This window comes from Camelus ferus, chromosome 9 (genome assembly GCF_009834535.1).
Source record: "Camelus ferus isolate YT-003-E chromosome 9, BCGSAC_Cfer_1.0, whole genome shotgun sequence".
NCBI lineage: Eukaryota > Metazoa > Chordata > Mammalia > Artiodactyla > Camelidae > Camelus > Camelus ferus.
In genome coordinates this window covers 11,516,639-11,536,474 of record NC_045704.1, presented here as the reverse complement: position 1 = coordinate 11,536,474, position 19,836 = coordinate 11,516,639, and the positions used below count along the sequence as shown (strand labels likewise).

General features: G+C 40.9%; 1 protein-coding gene across 14 annotated transcripts; it reads right to left on the bottom strand.

The window, feature by feature from the left end:
• Nucleotides 1-8,589: 8,589 nt before the first annotated feature.
• LOC102507957 (zinc finger protein 84-like) lies at nt 8,590-17,887 on the bottom strand. 14 transcript variants are annotated; one of them, XM_032487725.1, is made up of 8 exons: nt 17,355-17,883; nt 16,896-16,995; nt 16,536-16,596; nt 15,588-15,619; nt 14,780-14,963; nt 11,839-11,965; nt 11,449-11,541; nt 8,590-10,846 (listed from the first exon to the last, which is right to left on the bottom strand). In XM_032487725.1, the coding sequence occupies exons 5-8, from the start codon at nt 14,792-14,794 to the stop codon at nt 9,198-9,200; spliced, it is 1,884 nt and encodes a 627-aa protein (XP_032343616.1). In that variant the 5' UTR covers nt 14,795-14,963; nt 15,588-15,619; nt 16,536-16,596; nt 16,896-16,995; nt 17,355-17,883; the 3' UTR covers nt 8,590-9,197. The 14 variants fall into 14 exon arrangements, with proteins under 14 accessions (XP_032343616.1, XP_032343615.1, XP_032343618.1 ...); XM_032487724.1 differs by lacking the exon at nt 16,536-16,596; XM_032487727.1 differs by lacking the exon at nt 16,896-16,995 and having other exon boundaries at nt 16,478-16,596.
• Between the last annotated feature and the right edge of the window lie 1,949 nt (nt 17,888-19,836).

Sequence of the window (19,836 nt, the reverse complement as noted above, 5' to 3'; positions counted from 1 at the left end):
AGAATCTTTAAAGCAGTAAAAGAGAACCATCTGTCAGATGCAATGAATGTAAGAGGGAAAATTATTAAACTCCTTAGATGAAAACATAGGCATAAATCCACCTGACCTCAGACTTGGCAACAGAGCCTTAGATATGACACCAAAAAATACAGAGATCAAAGAAAATAAGATTTCATCAAAATTAAAAACTACTCTGCATCAATAGGACATTACCTGAGAGTGAAAAGGAAACCCACAGAATGGGAGAAAATATTTGCAAATCATGTAACTGATAAAGGTCTAGTGACAGAATATATAAAGAACTCTTACAATTAAATAACAAAAAGACAACAATGGGCAAAAAGACTTGAACAGACATTTCTCCAAAGAACAAATAAGGATGGCATATAAGAAGATGCTCAGTGCCATTTGTCATTAGAGAAATATAAATCAAAACCACAATGAGATACCACTTTACCACTTCACACCCATCAGCATGGCTATAAAAATAAATAAATAAAATCATAAGTGTTGGTGAGGATGTGGAGAAACTAGAATCCTCATATACTGCTGGTAGCAACATAAAATGGTGCAGCTGCTATGGAGAATGGCTTGGCAGTTACCCAAAAAGTTAGACACAGAATTACTTTATGACTTACCAGTTCTACATCTAGGTATATACCCAGCAGAATTGGAAACAGGGATTCAAACACAACTTGTAATCAAATATTCAGAGCTGCTTTGTTCATGATAGCCAAAAGGTGGGAACACCCAAATGTCTATCAACAGATGAATGAATAAACAAAATGGGAGGGTATCCATAAAATGAAATATTGCTCAGCCGTAAAAAGGAATAAAGTACCGATAGATGATTGAGCCTTGAAAACAGCAGGCTAACTGAAAGAAGTCAGGAATAGGCCACATGTTGTATGATTCCATTAATATGAAATGTCCAGAATAGGCAAATCCATAGAGACAAAAAGGCAGTTAGTGGTTGCCAGGGACTGGGGGGAGACAGGAATGGGAAGTGAGTACTTAATGGAGGCACAGTTTCCATCTGGGATGATTAAAACAGCTCTACAACTAGACAGTGGTGATGTTTGTACAATGCTGTGAGTGTACTCAATGTCACTGAATTATACACTTTAAAATGGTTAAAATGATAAATCTTACGTTAAGTGTATTTTACCACAGTAAAGAAATGGATAGAATTGTGTAAAAGAAAACTGATGTCTGTGACATGGCAGACCATTTTAGTGGAATATTTTAACACTGTGTACTAATAAAGTTCAACATAGGCATTACTGGTAACCAAAAATTTTACTTCTAGAAGCTTCTGCAAAGGAAATAATGGCACAAACATGCAAAGATATATATACACACATACATATATGTATTTATATAGCTACAGATGTATGTATATGCACATATATACATAAATGTATACATACACATAAAGATACAGATCTAGTAATAGAGGATTAATTGATTAGTATAAACTTTCAATGGAATACTATGCAGCTATTTAAAAACATTTTATATTTAGTGAAAAAAACATGTAGCTCTAAGTTATATATAGCATAATTGTTTTCTGCTGTAATATAAAATGTGGCGAGTTATGTTTTGTTTGGGGACCTCACTGAGAACTACAGCCTGGGAGACAGCTTCTCAGCTAGCTCTGAGGAACTGCTCTCAAAAGGTAAGGGGCGGGGGAGGTAAGGGAGGAGCCAGGATATATATGAGTTTTTGCTGAAAAAGAAACATGTAGTTGAACATCAAAAGATTACTGCTCATCACAAAAAAAAGACATTTCAAATTAATGATTTTAGCGCTTTTCTAAGTATGGGAAGACACAAGAGTCTGGGCTCACTGAAATTATTCCTTAGATGCACATCTTAACTATCTAGGACCAGTATCCTGAATTCCCCTCGGTGCACTGTGGGGCAGGGCGGTGGTGGGTGTGTGTGTGCACTGGCTGGTGGCTTGACGGCAGGCCACATTCGCTGTTTACTGAAATGACAGGCAACAGTTTTGGTCCACATATGTTTATACACAGACAAACGAAAAAATATCAATACCAAAAAGTTAATGTGATTATACTTAGATATTAGGTCATTTTATTTTCTTAATTACATTTTCATAAGTATGTAAAATACTTGTAATAGAAAATAAAATTATAGTTGCCTAATTATTACTCTAAGTTTATGGGTCTTTTAAGTGTTCATTACCCCCACCAAATGACTAAATGAACCTAAGTGATAAATTTCACAAAGTATAAAAGTACAAGTACAGGTAATAGCAGGTATTATTTATTTATACCATGTATGTGCCACTAACCACAATTTTATAGACTTCATTCCCTTAATTCACAGCAAGCTTGAGAGGGACTTCACTTTTATTTGCAAAAAGGAAGAAATAAGACTCTGGTTTAGTAACTAAATGAATGCTCTGGACCCATTTCCAACTTATGCCGGGATAGGGACTCCCCCTACACCACCAAACAATTCTCCAGACACCTGCTGGGTGTCCTACAATTCAACATAATCTTCACACTATCCACCCAGACACAGTGATAGGATCCCACAAGTTAAGGGTTCAGTCCTACAAGCCTGCCTCCTCCTCCCCACCACTTCAGATGCCAGTCCCAAGTCCAGGACTTCTGTACTTCTGACCAACTGGTTATAAATCATGGTTCCCATGACCACCTCCTCAGGTTCAATTTATTTACTAGTGCGGCTCAAGAACTCAGAGAAACTTTTTGCTCACTAAAGCACTGGCTTATTATAAAAGAATATAAATCAGGAACAACCTGATGGAAGAGATGCATTAGCAAGGTATGGGGAAAGGGCACAGAGCTGCGCCATCCCCAAGAGAGCCACACTCCCAGCACCTGCTGTTCACCAAACCCAAAGCTCTAGGAATCCCATTCTATTGGGGTTTTGCAGAGGCTTCATTACATAGGTATGACTGATTAACTCACTGGCCATTGGTGATTGATTCAACCTCCAGCCCCACTCCTCCCAGAATGCCAGGGGTTAGGACTGAAAGTTCCCACCCTCTAATCAGGAGGTTGGCTGCACTGGTAACCACTCCCCACCCTTAGGTGCATTCCAAAAGTGACCTCATTAACATAAAAAGTAATACCTTAAGGGCTCTCCATACTTAGAACAGCCCCAGGGTTTTAGCTCAGTGCCAGAAACAGAGATGAAGACCAAATATTTATCTTATTTTAAACCACAATATCACAGTAACTCACCCAAGTCATCAGTAAGAGCAAGAACCCAGATTTAAAAGCCAGATCATTTCATCCCCAAACCCACACACTTGTCACTGGGCCAATATTATTTTATTATTCACCGGAAAGTATACTGATGGCTGGAGTTTACTTTGAAATACACTGTTTTAAAAAGTGAATTTAAAAAATGGAGGGATGGATGGATACCTTATAGTGCAAATACAGTAAAGTGTTAATGGTACAATCTAAGTGGTCAGTAAATGTTCACTGTAAAATTCATTCAACTTTGCTGTGCTTGGGATTTTTTCATAATAAAATGGTAAGAGGGGAAAAGCTATTAGTAAAAGTTTAGTGAAGTAACCAAAACAAAATAAATATTTAATAATTTAAAAAATTGCTTTACTGTGTTAAAGAAAATTAGAAGAAAATGAGATTAAAAGGTAGGGGGCAGGGGAAAGACCCAATTAACAATTGTAACAAAGGCAGAAAGAACAAAAACAAAAACAGGAAGGAGATGAGGGTTAAGGAAACACCCTCTGGCAAATGCCAAGTCCTAATATAATCCTAACAGTAATAACTAATGTTTTAAATATTCCAATGCAATCCAAATAGATGCGTGTATTTAATCCGATTCTAATCAATGTTGTTCTCTGTCCTCTTTATGTATTAGTGTAGCCATTTTGAAAAATCTTAATAAGAGAACTTGTATTATTTAAATGTTTAGAATATGAAACAAAAGAAAGAAAATTACACCAATGTTTCCAGTTTATCTGAAATATGAAAATTGAACGGAGAAAGTAAAAGAAGTTGAAATATGCTAACATGGAAGAGTTGAGGGACAGAACTGGAGGGGTTAGAAGTGTTATTTTACTGGTGTCAAAAAGAATCTGAAAGGAAATACCCAAGTAAACTTGCAGTAAGAAAGAAAGAAACAACTCTAATAGGAAGTTTACCACTTTAGATTCGCTGTATCTTTGATGTTCCTAAACTTCATGTGGGGAGGAAAGCGGAGGGTGATGTAGAGCCCCAAGGGGACTACCAAAATGGTCCTTGGACGTGTACTTCAAGGACTGAAGAGAACTGTAGTGCCTCACGCCCAGCTCCTCCATCGCCCAGCTCCTCCATCGCCCAGCCCCAAATTAAACCCAGACACCGCTTTCACTGACACACACCAGCCCCCTCCCACCTCTCAATCACTGAGCCCTACTACAGCCGCAATGGCCCCAAACACAGTCCTTGCTCTCGACAGACCATTACTCCACGCCCGCGAGAGCGCCTCCACGCCCGCCAGCAAAGGCATCCCAACCGCAGCCCCACCATCCCGGACCACCAGCTCTCCCCGCCGACTCTGCGGCTCCTCCCGGCACGGACGCCCCCAGAGTCGCTCACCCCTTAACGCGTCCCGCGGAGAGACCCACACACTGACCTGAATTCCCCCCGATCCCACTGCGACCTCCTAGCGGCTGCACTTACCTCGCGCCTTCTTTCATTTCAGGCTCCCTGAGCCCCGCCCCGGAACCGGCCTACGGCGGCCCGCCGGGCTGGGCCTTTTCCCCGCAGCGCGGGCAGCCGGACTTCCGGCGTCGCCTTAGACGCTAACAGGCCCGCGCCGGCGCCGCGGCTCCCTGGGGGCAGCCATCTTTGAATAGCTGCGCGGAGCAGGGACGGCTGGAGAGAGGGGCTCGAGGCCAGGTAAAAAGCCCCTCAGCTGTTCCCTCACCTGATGCCTTGGCCTTTTTGCGGGGAGGCTGAAACGGTTGCAAACAGCGCTACACAAACTGCATAGATTTCAGAGGCTCGGGTGTACACAAGGCAAACATGGCGCCGGCGACGTTCGCCTCAACGGTCGGGAAAGAAACGGCCAGTGAGCGCTGCCATGTTGGAGGAATATCAGGTGTCCGTACGGCGGAGAGCTTTCCCCCAGGGAAGGCGAAAAGCTTAGACCACTAAAGCTTGGGTAATGAGAGGGCCCGTGACAAGTCCCTTCGTCTCAGCCGGTGACGTTAGATTTAGAAGGTGTGAATGACCGTCGAAGTATGAATTCATAGTCAAGGTTGCCTTTTGTTTCAGGCCTGTTTGGAAAACACCAAGTGTTGAAATTTGAAATGGTGGTCTGTGAAATAAGTGGACATAAAAGCCACGATGGTGCTGCCCTACCAGCAGCAATGCGGTGCCGACGTTTTGCAAATAAATCATTGTTGAAGGCAAGTTCATGTGCGTGACCCTGGGGGAGGCCAAGCAAACTGAAGTGGAGCAGAGAAAGGTTCAGGGCCAAGCGGGGAGAACTGGTGACGCGTAAGACCCAACTTGCAGATGGTCTTCGGGGAAGGATTTTTAAGGGCAAAATTTGGGGTGAGGGCTGCAAGGATTTGACTTTCTTCTGATTGGTTGGTGGTGAGGTTAACAATCAGTGCTCCAGGAATCTTGGGCTCAGCCTGAAGTTGCCATCCTCTGCTTGGATGGAGGCCTTAGTTCCTGCAGGAGAACTCAAAAGATAATGGTGTGTGTATTCCTTGAGGAACCAGGATCTAGCTTCATCTCTTTATCATGTTTCTTGACTGCTTTTCCTTTGTTTCTGCATTCCCTTCCCTGATTAGAAACCGTTTGAATCTGCCCTTTGGAACTCAAGAAAGGTCTAGGAGGCTTTCTCCTTTGAACAAGAAAAGGGGCACATGGAAAGGCTTTTGTACCTGTGAAACAGAGCAGGACCCTATGGGGTGGTCCTTGGTATAACAATCCTTTCTGTGCCCCCCATTTCTTGTTTGTAGGAAATAGACTTCATTCAGCCTCCTTGACCCTCCCTGAGTTCCAAAGGGCAGATTCAAACAGTTGCTAATCAGGGAAGGGACTGAAAGAAGAGGAACAGACTAGAAACAATAGTGTGGCCTTGGGGCAGGGTCCTGGTTCCTCCCCAAGGAATATATGTAACAGTATCTTTGAGTTCTGCTGGAACTAGGTGGATGGCAGCTTCAGGTCCAGCAAAAGATTCCTGGAACACTGCCCTGTTAACATCACCACCAGCCAATCAGAAGAAAGTCACACTTTCTGCAGCCCTCACCCCAAATTTTGTCTATAAAATCTTTTCCCCAGAAACTGTCAGGGAGTTGAGGTTTTTTGAGTTTGAGCCCCCCATCCTTCCTTGGCCCTGCAATAAACCTTCCTTTGCTCCAAACTCAGAAGCCTCTGTTTGGCCTCAGGGTGCACAAGGCATAAGAACTTTTGTTAGGTAACACCTGAGAAGGCCCACAGGGCCCTGCTTTGTTTCCAAATCACACATAACCATTCTTTCCAGGATAGTGTCATAAAGGTCTTAGAACTTCTGCTTGACACTAAGATTGTTGGGAGATGCTTCTGGAGCATCTATGAGCTGTTCTGTCACTTTCTTATGTCCAACCTTCTCTCTCTGATCACTGCTTGCCCTGTCTCTGCACCTTAATCCAAGCTCCTTCCAGCTGTAGCAGCAGTGAGCTATGGCAGAGACAAGTCAAATATTCCTTACAAACTTTTAAGACCACATAAATCTGTCAACTATAACTTTTTAGATTGGTCCCCAAAAGGTATTAAAAGTGTCTCATCCAATAAGAGCCTGGAGGGAGCAGGCTTTACTAATTCTTGGTTGTTATCTGACAGCAGTTACTTTCCTGCAAACAGGGTTTGAGGGTGAATGTCAGACACAGAGTGCGTAAGGATGAGGAAAGATGAATCAGGTATTTTGCATCTTTCTAGAGGAAAGGTTCTTCCTCTACTGGAACGCCTTTTAGTATTTTGAACATGTCAAGAAAAAGTTAGGAAGTCCTTCTCCCACATTTAAGTACAGCGATTCTCTTGTTGGAGAGTAATTTGCCAGTGGGAGCTGGTGAGGAGCAAGGTGTATGAAGACTCCTGATTCACTATAACCATTTTGCTGCTCACAGGTTAGAATCTTTGTCTTCAAAAGGACAGAGCCCTGTCAACTTCCAGGGCTTTACAATCAGGACAGTTGAGAGCTCCTAGTCTTTCGTGAACAAATCCTTTGGAAATGCAGACAATAGAATAGTGGTATTTGTTTTGTTAGCCAACATCTATTGTACTTGAGATTTCATCATCACCCCTCACACCCCCGAAATTCTCAAAGCTTCCTCTTGTGCAAGACTGTTGGTTCCCGGGTTTGGAACAGAAAGGCTGTCAGTGTCCCTGGGATTAGTGTCAGCCCTTCTTCTTCCTCTCTCTCTGTCATGCTGTACTGTGATGCTTAAGGTACATATGCCGGCCTGTCTACATTGCTTATGAAAATATGGAGCCGGGTGAGTCACACAGCCCTAGGAAAGGCTAGTTTTCAGTATGTGACCAGTGCCATTAAAAGGCCTCGCAGCCAGCTTGTGCCTTGGATCCCCTGAAGCTGATATTCTTCACATCTATTTTGGCAGCTTGTGATTTGGATATGAATAGTGTTCTTTGTGACTGAAAAAGGCTCCTGGATTCTGTGCCTGAATGTTGCAGAATACCTGTGTTTTATTTTACGGGTTTTTTCCTCATGCTGTACTGTAGTTTTGTCTTTGTTGGAATCTTACGAAGTGTAACTTGTGACGTCTCGAGTCCGTTCAACACCTTAAATTGTTCTAGTTGCACTTTCTCCATTTTAATGTAAAATGCGGTGCTTGAAAAGGAAACCAATTTTTGTAAAATTAAAGTCAGGTTCACTGTATGTTAGCACTTAATCCCCACCTAAGAAAATAATGTATGAGACTTTGCAGTTACATTCTAGAAAATATCTCTAAAGTTTGGATTCTGCTCTTTGAAGGGAAGTATATCTTGCGCCATATGGGGGAAACAGAAGCATATTTTTTTTGACCACAGGAACAAGTCATATTATCCAGTCAAGCAATTCCAGGACTAACACTCATATTTAATTTCCATCTTCTGATACCAGGGACTATCTCTCAAACTGTTTAGAATTCAAAGGGGTATAAAGCCTGTGAGTCATAATAATCTTCAAACCCTAAATATTTGTCTGGCTTAGAAGAAAGGAAATTATAAAGATGATGACTTCCACTGTGTTTCATCCAATCTTAAGATACCTTTTGTTGTATAAGGTACCATTATTTTATGTACCAAGTTCTCCGTTTAAATATGCCAAGCCATCAACTCTATGCTGCCTTTTAACTTCAGCACTGTTAATATGTGGGAAGTTTTTTCCATCTTATAATTGATGAAAAAAAAGCTTTACTCAAGAGAGACTCAAAAATTTCCAGGCCCACTTACTAATACTAGCAAATAGTGGGGCACGGTGGAGGGGGGAGATATTTAGTATTATTAAAATTTCTTATTAAAATAACAAACCATGTAGTTCAGTTATGATTTATGTAGCACTGTAATGATACAAAGACTCAGTGGGATAGTCTATGGTAAAGTTTTATGTACATTTAAGGACATGGACTAGAGTCACAATCTTTATGCTAACACATGCAATTCCTAAATATGAACAATTATTTTTATAATAAAAATAGGTACAAAACACTTACATATTCTTACATAGTTATAACATAATTTTGCTTTGCTTCCTTACTGTATTTATTTAGATATTTAATACTTTCTATAATGCTATTATGTCACAGTTACCGAAAATGACTTCCCTTATAAAACAATACCCATGAAAGCATGATTCTCCAGATTCTTTAAAGTATAGAATTTTTCCCTCCGTGTCAATTCTCTGATACCAGTGTAGTTGAATTTCACACCAACAACATCCCCACAGTTAATACTTAACACAGATATTCCTTCCTATCTCTTCTTTCTGGGCCACATTCAATTGAATTCATTGGGAAAGGTGTTTCCTCCTGTCTGGCATTCTATGCAGTTTCATTCTCAGCTAAGTAATAAGGTGGTGACTCTGGAAAGAAAGTGTGTCCCCATCTGCTGTAGTCTTAAGGTTTTACTCCCATGTACACTCTGGCGTGTAATGAACTATTCCTTCACAATGACGACTTTTGGATATTTACTTCGTTCATGATTTCTCTCCTCTATGAGTTTTCTGATGTAAAAGGAGGCTGAATTTGTGGGAGAAGGTTTTCCAACACTCACCGCATCCGTAAGGTTTCTCACCTGAGTGAGTCCTTTGATGTATAATAAGATGTGACTTCTGGGCAAAAGACTTGTGGCATTCGCTGCATTCGTGGGGTTTCTCTCCTGTATGTGTTTTCTGATGTAAAACAAGGCTAAATTTGATAGGAAAAGTTTTCCCACATTCAGGGCATCCGTAGGGTTTCTCTCCACTATGGATTCTCTGATGAATGAGGAGACTAAACTTGTGAGAGAAGGTTTTCCCACATTCGTGGCATTCATAAGGTTTCTCTCCTGAGTGAATTCTCTGATGAATAAGGAGATACGACTTCCGGCTGAAGGCTTTGTGGCATTCACTGCACTCGTAAGGCTTCTCTCCGGTGTGAGACCTCAGATGAATAGTGAGGTGTGACCTCTGGGTGAAAGCTTTCTGACACTGACCGCACTCATAGGGTTTCTCACCGGTATGAGTTCTTTGGTGCAGAATGAGACTAAACTTGATGGAGAACGTTTTACCACATTCCTTGCATCCATAGGGTCTCTCTCCTGTGTGAGTTCTCCAGTGTGTATTGAGGAGCGACTTGACACTAAAGCCTTTCCCACACTCGCTGCAATTATAAGGCTTCTCGCCCGTGTGAGTTCTCTGATGTCTAATGAGCTCCGACCTCTGGATGAAGGCTTTCCCACATTCATTGCATCCATAAGGTTTTTCCCCTGTATGCGTTTTTTGGTGTAAAATGAGGCTAAACTTAAGGGGAAATGTTTTCCCACATTCACTGCAGCCATAAGGCTTCTCTCCTGTGTGAGACCGCTGATGAATACGGAGCTGTGACTTACTGCTGAAGCTTTTGTGACATTCACCACACCTGTAGGGTTTCTCTCCCGTATGAGTTCTTTGATGTAAAGTAAGCTGTGACTTATCACTGAAGCCTTTCTGACACATCCGACACTCAAACCGTTTCCCTCCTGTGTGAGTTCTTTGATGTTTATTAAGGCATGACTTATCGGTAAAAGCTTTTCCGCATTTATGACACTCATATGGTTTCTCTCCTGTATGGGTTCTCTGGTGTAAAATGAGATGGGACTTCCGGCCGAAGGCTTTCTGACATCTACTGCATCCAAAGGGTTTCTCTCCTGTGTGCGTTCTCTGATGCTTAATAAGGTCTGACCTCTGGGAAAAGGCTTTCCCATAGTCACTGCAGTTACAGTGTTTCTCTGCTGTTTGAGTTTCCCAGTGTTTGATAAGCTGTGACTTATGGCTGAAAGCTTTTACACGTTCATTATAGTCATTGTATTTTTGCCCAGCATGAGTTTTCTCATGCTTAGTATAAAGAAATAATTTGTCATACTGATCAAATTCAACCTCATTTCTTGCATAGCTTTTGTTCTGAATAATATACTCTAGGTTAGGTTTCAAATATTTTCCAAGTATGTCAAGTGTATGAGATCTTTGTACTAAAGAAACATCAAGGTTTAAGCTCAGAGAAGGTATTTTTCCAAATGTATTATCTTCATGGTGACTCCCCATAGTTTGCAGGTTGCCTTGGTTTTCTTCGTGCCAGTCTCTATGACTGTCAGCTTGCCAGGTGTCTTCTAGAAACAGAACAACAAATCCACAATGACCATGTAATAGAAGCAGCAGAATCTCAGCAAAGGCCAAGGAGAGAAGAGGAAATGAGACTGGGGGGCGGTGGGGGGGTACACAACCGAAGTCTGAGACATTTATAAATGGAAAGAGAAAAATGTGAAGAAAAGAAAAGGAATAGACTACAGAGGTATGGGAGACACAAAATGAAGAGGGGAGAATTTATGAATGCTTGATTATATAAGAAAAGAGAGCTATAACCATGGATGAGGGAGAGGGAGACAAGATTAAGGCAGGTGAGCTGAGGATGCCAGGGAGAAAGAGAAGTTAGGAGGGCAAGTTCCAAGATGAACTTGAGAGGGATCAGATCAGAATATGTAAAACAAGGAAATGTATTTTTTTTTAAACCAAGCAAAAGAGACCTAATATGGAGAGATTAAGTGCAGTCGATGTTAGTGTATGTGGGAGCACACAACATTTGTTCCGAGTCACATTCAGGCTTAGAAACGTCAAGAAGATTTCTCCAAGCAACGTTTCAGAAGAGCCGCCCTCTTCCAGACCAGCTGGGATTTCACCTTCCTTTCATCCCCTGCGACTGGTTTCCACTCACCTGGATGAATCTGACTGTGGGTCTCTTCCTCTGCTATCCACGGTTTTCCTTGCTCCAACTGGCAGAATGCATCTGCTCTGGTATCTTGATACCCTACTCAAGGAAAATTACAGAGGACCTGTGGACCCAGATACCTGGACTACGAGGCCTCTGAAAAATGGGGAAAGATGACATTAAAGGGGCTGAACAATTTGCATCTTGGCCAAGTAAAGGCCTTTTTCTTTGGAAGTGAGAGAAAAACACTGTGTGAGAGGTCAGGAAGTACTAAAATCTGTGATGTATGAAACTCAACTCTAAAACCGTAAGGCACTTGTAAGGCTCCATGCCTTTCACCCCTGAGAAAGGAAAGGCAGTGGACTGCTTCCACTACCCAGGGACAGCTCTGCTTACCCACTGATACCAAGTTGCTGTAATTTTCCAACATCACATCTTGGTACAGGTTCTTCTGAACAAGGTCCAGTAGCTGCCACTCCTCCCAGGTGAAAACCACAGCCACGTCCCTGAATGATAGTGAGCCCTGTAACGGAACATTCATATTCTTTCTAAAAGGATTATCGCTGGTTAATACTATGAAGATAAATGGGACTTTCTTAATAATAACTTTTCCCATGCGAAGCTGTTTCACTGCTTTCTGTACAATTATTTTGCATTATACTTTCTAGGAGAAGCCAATTTTTTATTTAAAATATCCTGTTTTTGTGCTTCCCTCCAGTCATTCACTGACCCACATGTTCATCTATGCAGAAAAGAGGATTAGAATTGAGAGCATCCTAGATCCTTTCATCTAGAAACCACCTACAACCTCTGTGCATGCACCTATGTGTCAGACACTCCTTTATTAATAAGCCTTGCTCCTTCCCTGGAGGAGCACACTGGCTTGCAAGGAGAAATGGAAATGTATGGGAGTACAATACATTTATATATGGCAAGTAAGAAATATATGCCATGTGGGCACCATTAGGTAGGAGAAAAATTAGAAAGGTTAAACCTCATATAGCTGAATCTGGAACTAATTCTTATGAGATCAATTCTGTTTTACAGCAAGTTCCAGAGGGAAGAGGGGGCATGGCCTTCCAGAAAGAAGTAACATGAATGACAGCAAAACACTGAGACTACATTTCCTAAGCTGTGAAATTAAAGGACTGAATTTAGAGCAGGTGGAGCACTCAAGACATTTTTCACTTACTATTATTTGCTACTTATATGCTGATATGGAGAGACTTCCAAGTAAGTGGTTAAGTGCATATAATATATTAAAGGAAGGTACGTAAACCATAACTGTCATTATGACCATGTGTATATTTAGGTGCTGTGCAGGAAAGGGTTAACTTAGCAGGCCTGGGTTGCCCAACCCTAAACATTACAAAGGAAGGCCTATCCTTGACTTGCTCCTGGGAGATGACCTCTGGACCCCTGAAATATCCAGCCTGGTGAATGTTTTCACATTCCCAAGGCCTTCAGCTTCGCTGTATCATTTTGACTTCTGGGGGCTGGAGACAGAGCAGCTAAGGCCAGTTGTGTACGCCGGATGTCTACGCTGACTGACTCTCAGTAAAAGCCCCGGACATCAAGGTGCACATGGGCATCCCTGGCTGGCAGCACATCACACCTGTTGTCGTAGGTCATTGCGGGGAGACTTAAGCGCTGTTCATGCTGCTCCACTGGGCAAGGACAACTGGGACCTCGGGCCTGGTCTTTCCTGGACTCTGTGTGTATTTTGCCTTTGCTGGTTTTAATCTGTATTTTTTCACTGTAGTAATCCATAGCTGTGAGTGTAACAGCTTTCTTGAGTCCTGTGAGTTCTAGAGAATCATCAAACTTGAGGGTGAGCTAGAGACCCTCAACTCAAATTCATACAAATTCGCATTTATGTATGTAAATGCTGACATGGGAGGTCAGAAGAATACACAAAAGTTTTCAGATTATTTGAGAGTGGAGAAAAAGGACTGATGGGAGACTTAAGGGTTTAGCTCTGTAAACTTCTGGACTATTTGAAACTTTGACATTAAGAACATTTTAAGCTTCACTAATATTATTAGAAATGTTCTAAAATAAAAGATGTAAGTAGTAACTACAAGCTGAGAGTTGATGCTGCATTTTTGGATGTGAAGAGATTATGAAGGGAATATTCTAAGACTTTGCTAGTTAGTACATGTACTTTAGGACTGTTAGTCTATAAACTGGGGTTTCTTTTTTTTAATTTAAAATTTTTTTAATGAAATGTAATTGATTTACAATGTTGTGTTAGTTTCTGGTATGCAGTATAGTGACTCAGTTATACACATATATATTCTTTTTCATAATAGGTTATTACAAGATACTGAATATAATTCCCTGTGCTATATAGTAGGACTTTGTTATTTATCTATTTTATATATAGTAGTTTGTATCTGCTAATCCCAAACTCCTAATTTATCCCTCCCTCCCCCTTTTCCCCTTTGGTAACCATAAGTTTGTTTTCTATGTCTGTGAGTCTGTTTGTTTTATAAATAAGTTCATTTGTATCATTTTTTAGATTCCATATATAATAAGTGATATCATATGATATTTGTTTTCCTCTATCTGACTTACTTCACTTAGTATGATACACTACATTTTCTTTATCCAGTCATCTGTCAATGGATATTTAGGTTGCTTCCATGTCTTGGCTATTGTAAATAGTGCTGCTATAAACATTGGGGTGCATATGTCTTTTCGAATTAGAGTTTTCTCCAGATATATGCCCAGGGGTGGGATTGTTGAATCATTTGGTAACTCTATTTTTAGTTTTTTAAGGAACCTCCATACTGTTTTCCATAGTGGCTGCACCAAGTTACATTCCCACCAACATTAACTGGGGTTTCTTAACCTTGGCACTGTTGACATTTTGGGCTGGATAATTCTTTCTTGTGGAGGCCTTTACTATGTATTGTAGGATGTTCAGCAGCATCCCTGGCCTCTATGCACTATTTATAAAAATAAATGTGTATCATTAGGTTTTGAGGTGGCTTGTTATGCAGAAATAGATAACTGGGAGATAGTAGAGACAAGTTGGCACTCCATTTTATTACACATTTAGAGCCTCACAGGCTATTATCTATGCTCCAACTTTAAATAATTTGTATAAATGTATGACTTACATATTCTGATTGCAACCTGACTGTGAATTTGATTTTCAGTCTCAGTATTTTTTACTGAATTCTGATATTTATCTTTTCATGCTGTATCTGGTAGAGAGTAGTCTTCATAAATATTGAATAAACATATTTTTTAATATATGTATTATTTAATCTCCTAAAAACTACTGGAAATCCAAATGGAAAATAAATATACAAAAAAAAAAACAACTCACTTGAGACTTGGACATTTTCTGGAGCCCTGGGTCACAGATAGCAACTTTAATATCTGCTTTACTGTTGGTTCTGGGCTCTTCTCTGAAGCTCTAATACAAGGTCTCTGGTCAAGGATGTAGTGCTGATCTTGGTACCTTCAGTTCCTTCCCTCATGGGAACTGTTTTATCCCAGGAAGCCAGAACCTGGAGGATTACCGAAATTCCCTGCTGTAATAAACTATAATTGGGAGTATGACATTTTTCTGAGTTGTGTGAGTCCTTATTTGTATGTGTGTATGTATTTTAGATATACACACACATATCAATATCTAAAATTTAACTTGTTTTCTTCAGGTGGTAGGCTAACATGATAATCTAAAGAAAAAAGTAACATATTACCCGATGGTTTATTTTACAATAAACATGTAACTATTTTATAATAAACACAAACAACAAAGATATCTTTATTAAATTATGTAATGTTGCCAAAATTGTATTCAAAACTATATCTATATTTAGAGGACTATTATAAATAAATTTTTTTTAAAGAGAGAAAAATTTTAAAGCCTAAAAAATCCAGAGAAACAAGTATGTGTGTGTGTGTGTGTGTGTGTGTGTGTGTGTACTGCTTGCTAACCTGTCAGGTACTTAATATATGCAAGGTACTCTAACTATATTAGTAGTTAGTAGTGATTTTTTTTAACAGTGGGAAAAGAATCTCAGGTTTAAAAATCTGTCCAAGTTCACACAGTAAGTGGCAGGATATGGATAAAAGCCTAGATCTGCCCAAATCCAAAATCCATATTCTTTTCTCTGAGTTAAACTTACCCGTAGGTGCTCTGACTGCTTACCTGGGAAACCTACAAGAATCAATTTAAGCACATGAGTAATAATTTCAGTAAAGAAATGAAAGAGAAAATGTTTATTTTTAATAATCTGCTTTTATACCTATAAAATACAATAAAATAAAAAATAATTTAAAAATTTAAGAGAAAGAGAAGCTATTTGCAATGGCAGCAAGCATAGACAAGATGTAGGAATAAACTTAACAAGCAATGTCCAGATCTATATGAGTATTTTAATGTCATGTCTATACAAAGTATTGCAAAGATTTAATATAACTTCAGTCAACATTGCAAGGAGAGCCACATTATACAGTACTATGCAGCTATCAATAAGACTTTGTACCAAAAATCAGTAATCTGAAACAATTTTATCATTAGGTTAAGTTTCTTTTAGAAAGTAAACTATAAACTACTTATGCAGTCTTATCACATCTTTGTAATAAAATGCATGATGAAAAAGTTTGGGGAAGGAAATATATAAAGAATTTTAACCATGTGTATCTCTGACTACCAAGATTTTGGATGTAGGAATGTTCTCTCATGTATCAGAAGTACCAAACAGGAAGGCTCCCCGAGAAACACACAGTAAATTTGAAAGCTAGAGGGCCAGGTACTACATCTTTCATAATAAGCATTTAACCTTAGGTTTATTTAGATCTTGATCATTTCAAAGGAGTTTTCATTGTTTTGGAGACATTGTTTTGGAGAAGAGGTAATTTAGAGGACAGAGGGAGTTGGAAAGCAGGTTTTGAAGAAGGCACTGATGTATGAGAAGTCAATGGGCTTTAAAACCCCACAGCCTTTCAAAACGCAGAGACCTCTAGCTCCAACTCTCATAAATCTTTCTGGTATCAGTCCCCAACAACATCATACCCAAAATATGGGCTACATGGCTAGGTCAGTTCATAGTTCGAGACTTCTAACAGGTTACCATTGGCCTATCCAGACTCAAACGCCCAGATCTTCATGATTCTCAATGACCACTGGAGACCCTCAAAGACAAAAAAAAAAAAAAAAAAAAAAAAAAAAAAAAAAAGCTGCCTCAAGCACTAAGCTCCCCACAAGACCACCCCATTCACTGACCACCCAGAAGGATGCCCTAGTCACTGACACCCCCCCCCCCGCCCCCAAGTACGTTCCAGACACGGAAGCTAAGAACAGGAAAAACACTGAACTACCTACTAAGAATATCTCAATCACTGACCTCCCCTCATGGCCACTCCCATTAGTAAACCTTCCAAAAGACGTCCCAGTCACTGACTTATGCCCCAAGGATTCCCCAGACATTGACCTTCCTCCAAAGATGCGCCAATCGCTGACATCTTCCCGAGGCTATCCAAAGAACTGATCTTCCTCCAGAAGACTTTTCAGGTTCTGAGGCACCCCAATTCCTGATTCCCTTCAAGAACAACCGGATCACTGACCTGTCATTCATCCCCAATCACTAACCTTCCCTGAAAGATGCCCCAATTCCTGACCTATCCCCCAAGTGCATCCCAATCACTGACCCACCCCCTAGGTCACGGATTTACCTCAAGACCGTCCAGTCCCCCCGAAAGGCTAGCCCCAAGCCACTTAAATCTTTCTCCATGCTTCTCCGATACCCTAACCATCCCCAAGCCTGCCCCATTTTTGACCATCCCGCTCCCTCAATCACGGAATGCACCCCTTGCCCCACAACAGCTTGCTCCTCATACAGACTCCCCATAGCCCTCCCCTACCTCAAAGCTCGTATCTCCATAAAGCTCACCTCGTTCTGCTCCTGGAACGCGAAACTGGGACCCCTTACTAGATCGTTCGCGCACCAGCTGGGTGGGTAAAAACAGGCACAGTCCATCACTTTCTTCAGATTCACAAATCCAGCTGTTCCACCTCGCAGCTCTAGTTTAGCGTCTGTGGCACGCGAGTCTGCAGGATACCAACCATCACTCCGGGGCTTCCTTCCACCGACGAAGATTCCGTTACACTTCGGCGTCTTTTAGACAAAGACACTATGACAGGGTATGGCGGCGCCCGTTAGCTGATTTATGTGGGGCCCGCCATCTTGGAAGACCGGCAGTACAACCACTTTTCCTGCCCCCCCCACCCCCCAACTTGTCTGCGTTACGCCGGTCGCTAGTCTCGCAAAGGGCAATGCGCATGTCCTCCTCCGCAGACCGGAGTCTCATCCCAGTAAGACGCACGGAGCCCAAAGGTGTCCGCCTCCGCTTTGCCGCTGGTAGGTACGAAGCGGCCCAGCGTCGCCGCGGGCGCGGCCATCTTGGAAAGGGTGTGCGTGTCCGTACAGAACAGGAGTCGCCCTTTAGGGAGCCGGGGGCAGGTGGAGCGACTTCCGGGAAGGCTTCTGGAGAACCGCGTGTGGTTTGGAGAAGCCCAGGTGATAAAGGAAGGTAGCATGCATCCCTGTGGGCACAGAGTAAACAAATTTAGCTGAAGGAGAAGATCTCTTTCAGCCAGAACTGGTGGTGGAAGTTTGGTGACATCTCCAGGGTGAAAGGTGAGAGCTCTACTGGGAGGGTAGAGCTAACAGTGAGGGAGGGGTTATCTTTCTGACCAAAGTGGAAGGTAGTGAAATGGAGAGGAAGAGAAGACTAGAAATTGTTGGTAGAAATTTCTGTGGTGGCTTTATCTTAATTCAGATATTTTCACAAAATTTTTCTAGTGAAGAAATTATTAGAGTTGGACTTGTTGCATCGAAGAGAATGAAAAATTTTAATTGGATAGATTATTCTCGATTGTTGTCAAAAAATGATCTATTAATGAATATACCTTACTGGCTGCTATCCGTCCTCCCCCAAGAACTCCAACTGAAAAGGAATAGTTAATTTTTATTAAGTGTATACATTTTTTGAGTAGGAGGCTATTTCAAGCATAATTTTATTATCTTAATTTTCTAAAAGCAATCAACGGTGGATATAAATATTATTTATTTTAGTTATAGGAAAGAAAGGGCTAATTCTATCAAAGTGCCTATTTCCTAACTGCTTTATCAATCTTTTAGTTTTTGTCCATCCTAAGGGTTGTGGACTGAAATAAATGCACAACCTAAAAGTTGAGAGGTACGTTTTATTTGGTGGACAATACTGAGGACTCAGCCCAGGATGACAGCCTCTCAGATTGCTCTGAGGGACTGCCCAGAAGAGATAGGGTAGGAGCCAGGATATATAGTTTTACAACAAAGACCAGGTAGTTGAACGTTAAAAGATTATTTGTTAACTAAAGATAACCAGGACATCTCAAGTTAAAGAATTTAGTGCTTTTCTTTGTATGGGAGTGAACAAACATTTGGGTTCATTGAATTCATTCCTATGACTAGCACCTAGCTCTCTAGGGCCAGTATCCTGTCCTTTCTTTTTGAAGTCACCTCAGAGTGCACCATTGTGAGTGGCTGCAGAGGCTGGGCTGCAGGCTTGTCTTCACTGGGGGTGTTGGCAGTGGCTGATGACTTGATTGCTTCAGTATTCTTTGTTTACTGATAAGGTTTGCAGTATTTTTTGTTCACAGGTGAAAAAAAATACTGTTAATTTTTTTTTTTTTTGTAAATTGTTTACTTATGTTTTTCCTGTTTTAGGTTGGTTATCTTTTTCTTAATCATGTTGTGGATATTTATAACTATCATTTCTACCTCCATTCTCCCCACATCTAAGCAACCACTTACTTTCTGTCTATAGATTTGCCTATTCAGGACATTTTATAAGTCCAATCAAATAATATGTAGTCCTTGTAACTTGCTTCTTTCGCTTAGCGTAATGCTTTCAAGGTTCATCATGTTGTGGCATGTTTCTGTACTTCATTCCTTATTATACCTGAATAATATTCCATTGTGTGGCTATAGCACATTTTATTTTTCCCTTCATCAGTTGATGGATATTTGAGTTGTTTTCACTTATGGCTGTTATAAATAATGCTGCTGTAAACATTTGTGTATAAGTTTTTGTGTGGATATATGCTTTCATTTCTCTTGGTATAAACCTAGGAGTGAAATTGCTGGGTCATACAGTAAATAAGTTTACTGTTTGGGGAAATATGAGACTGTTTTCCAAAGTAGCTGCATAAAATGAATATCAACTGAATGAAAACTGTTTCTTCTACCCTAGAATACTTCTGACATCAAATGTGTGGATTTTCCCCCCACACCAAGCAAGTCTCCAGTTATCTGTGGACACCAACTGGGTGTACTACAATTCAGTTCTGAGACTATCCACCTGGTGTTAGTGCTGACCCCATAGGTT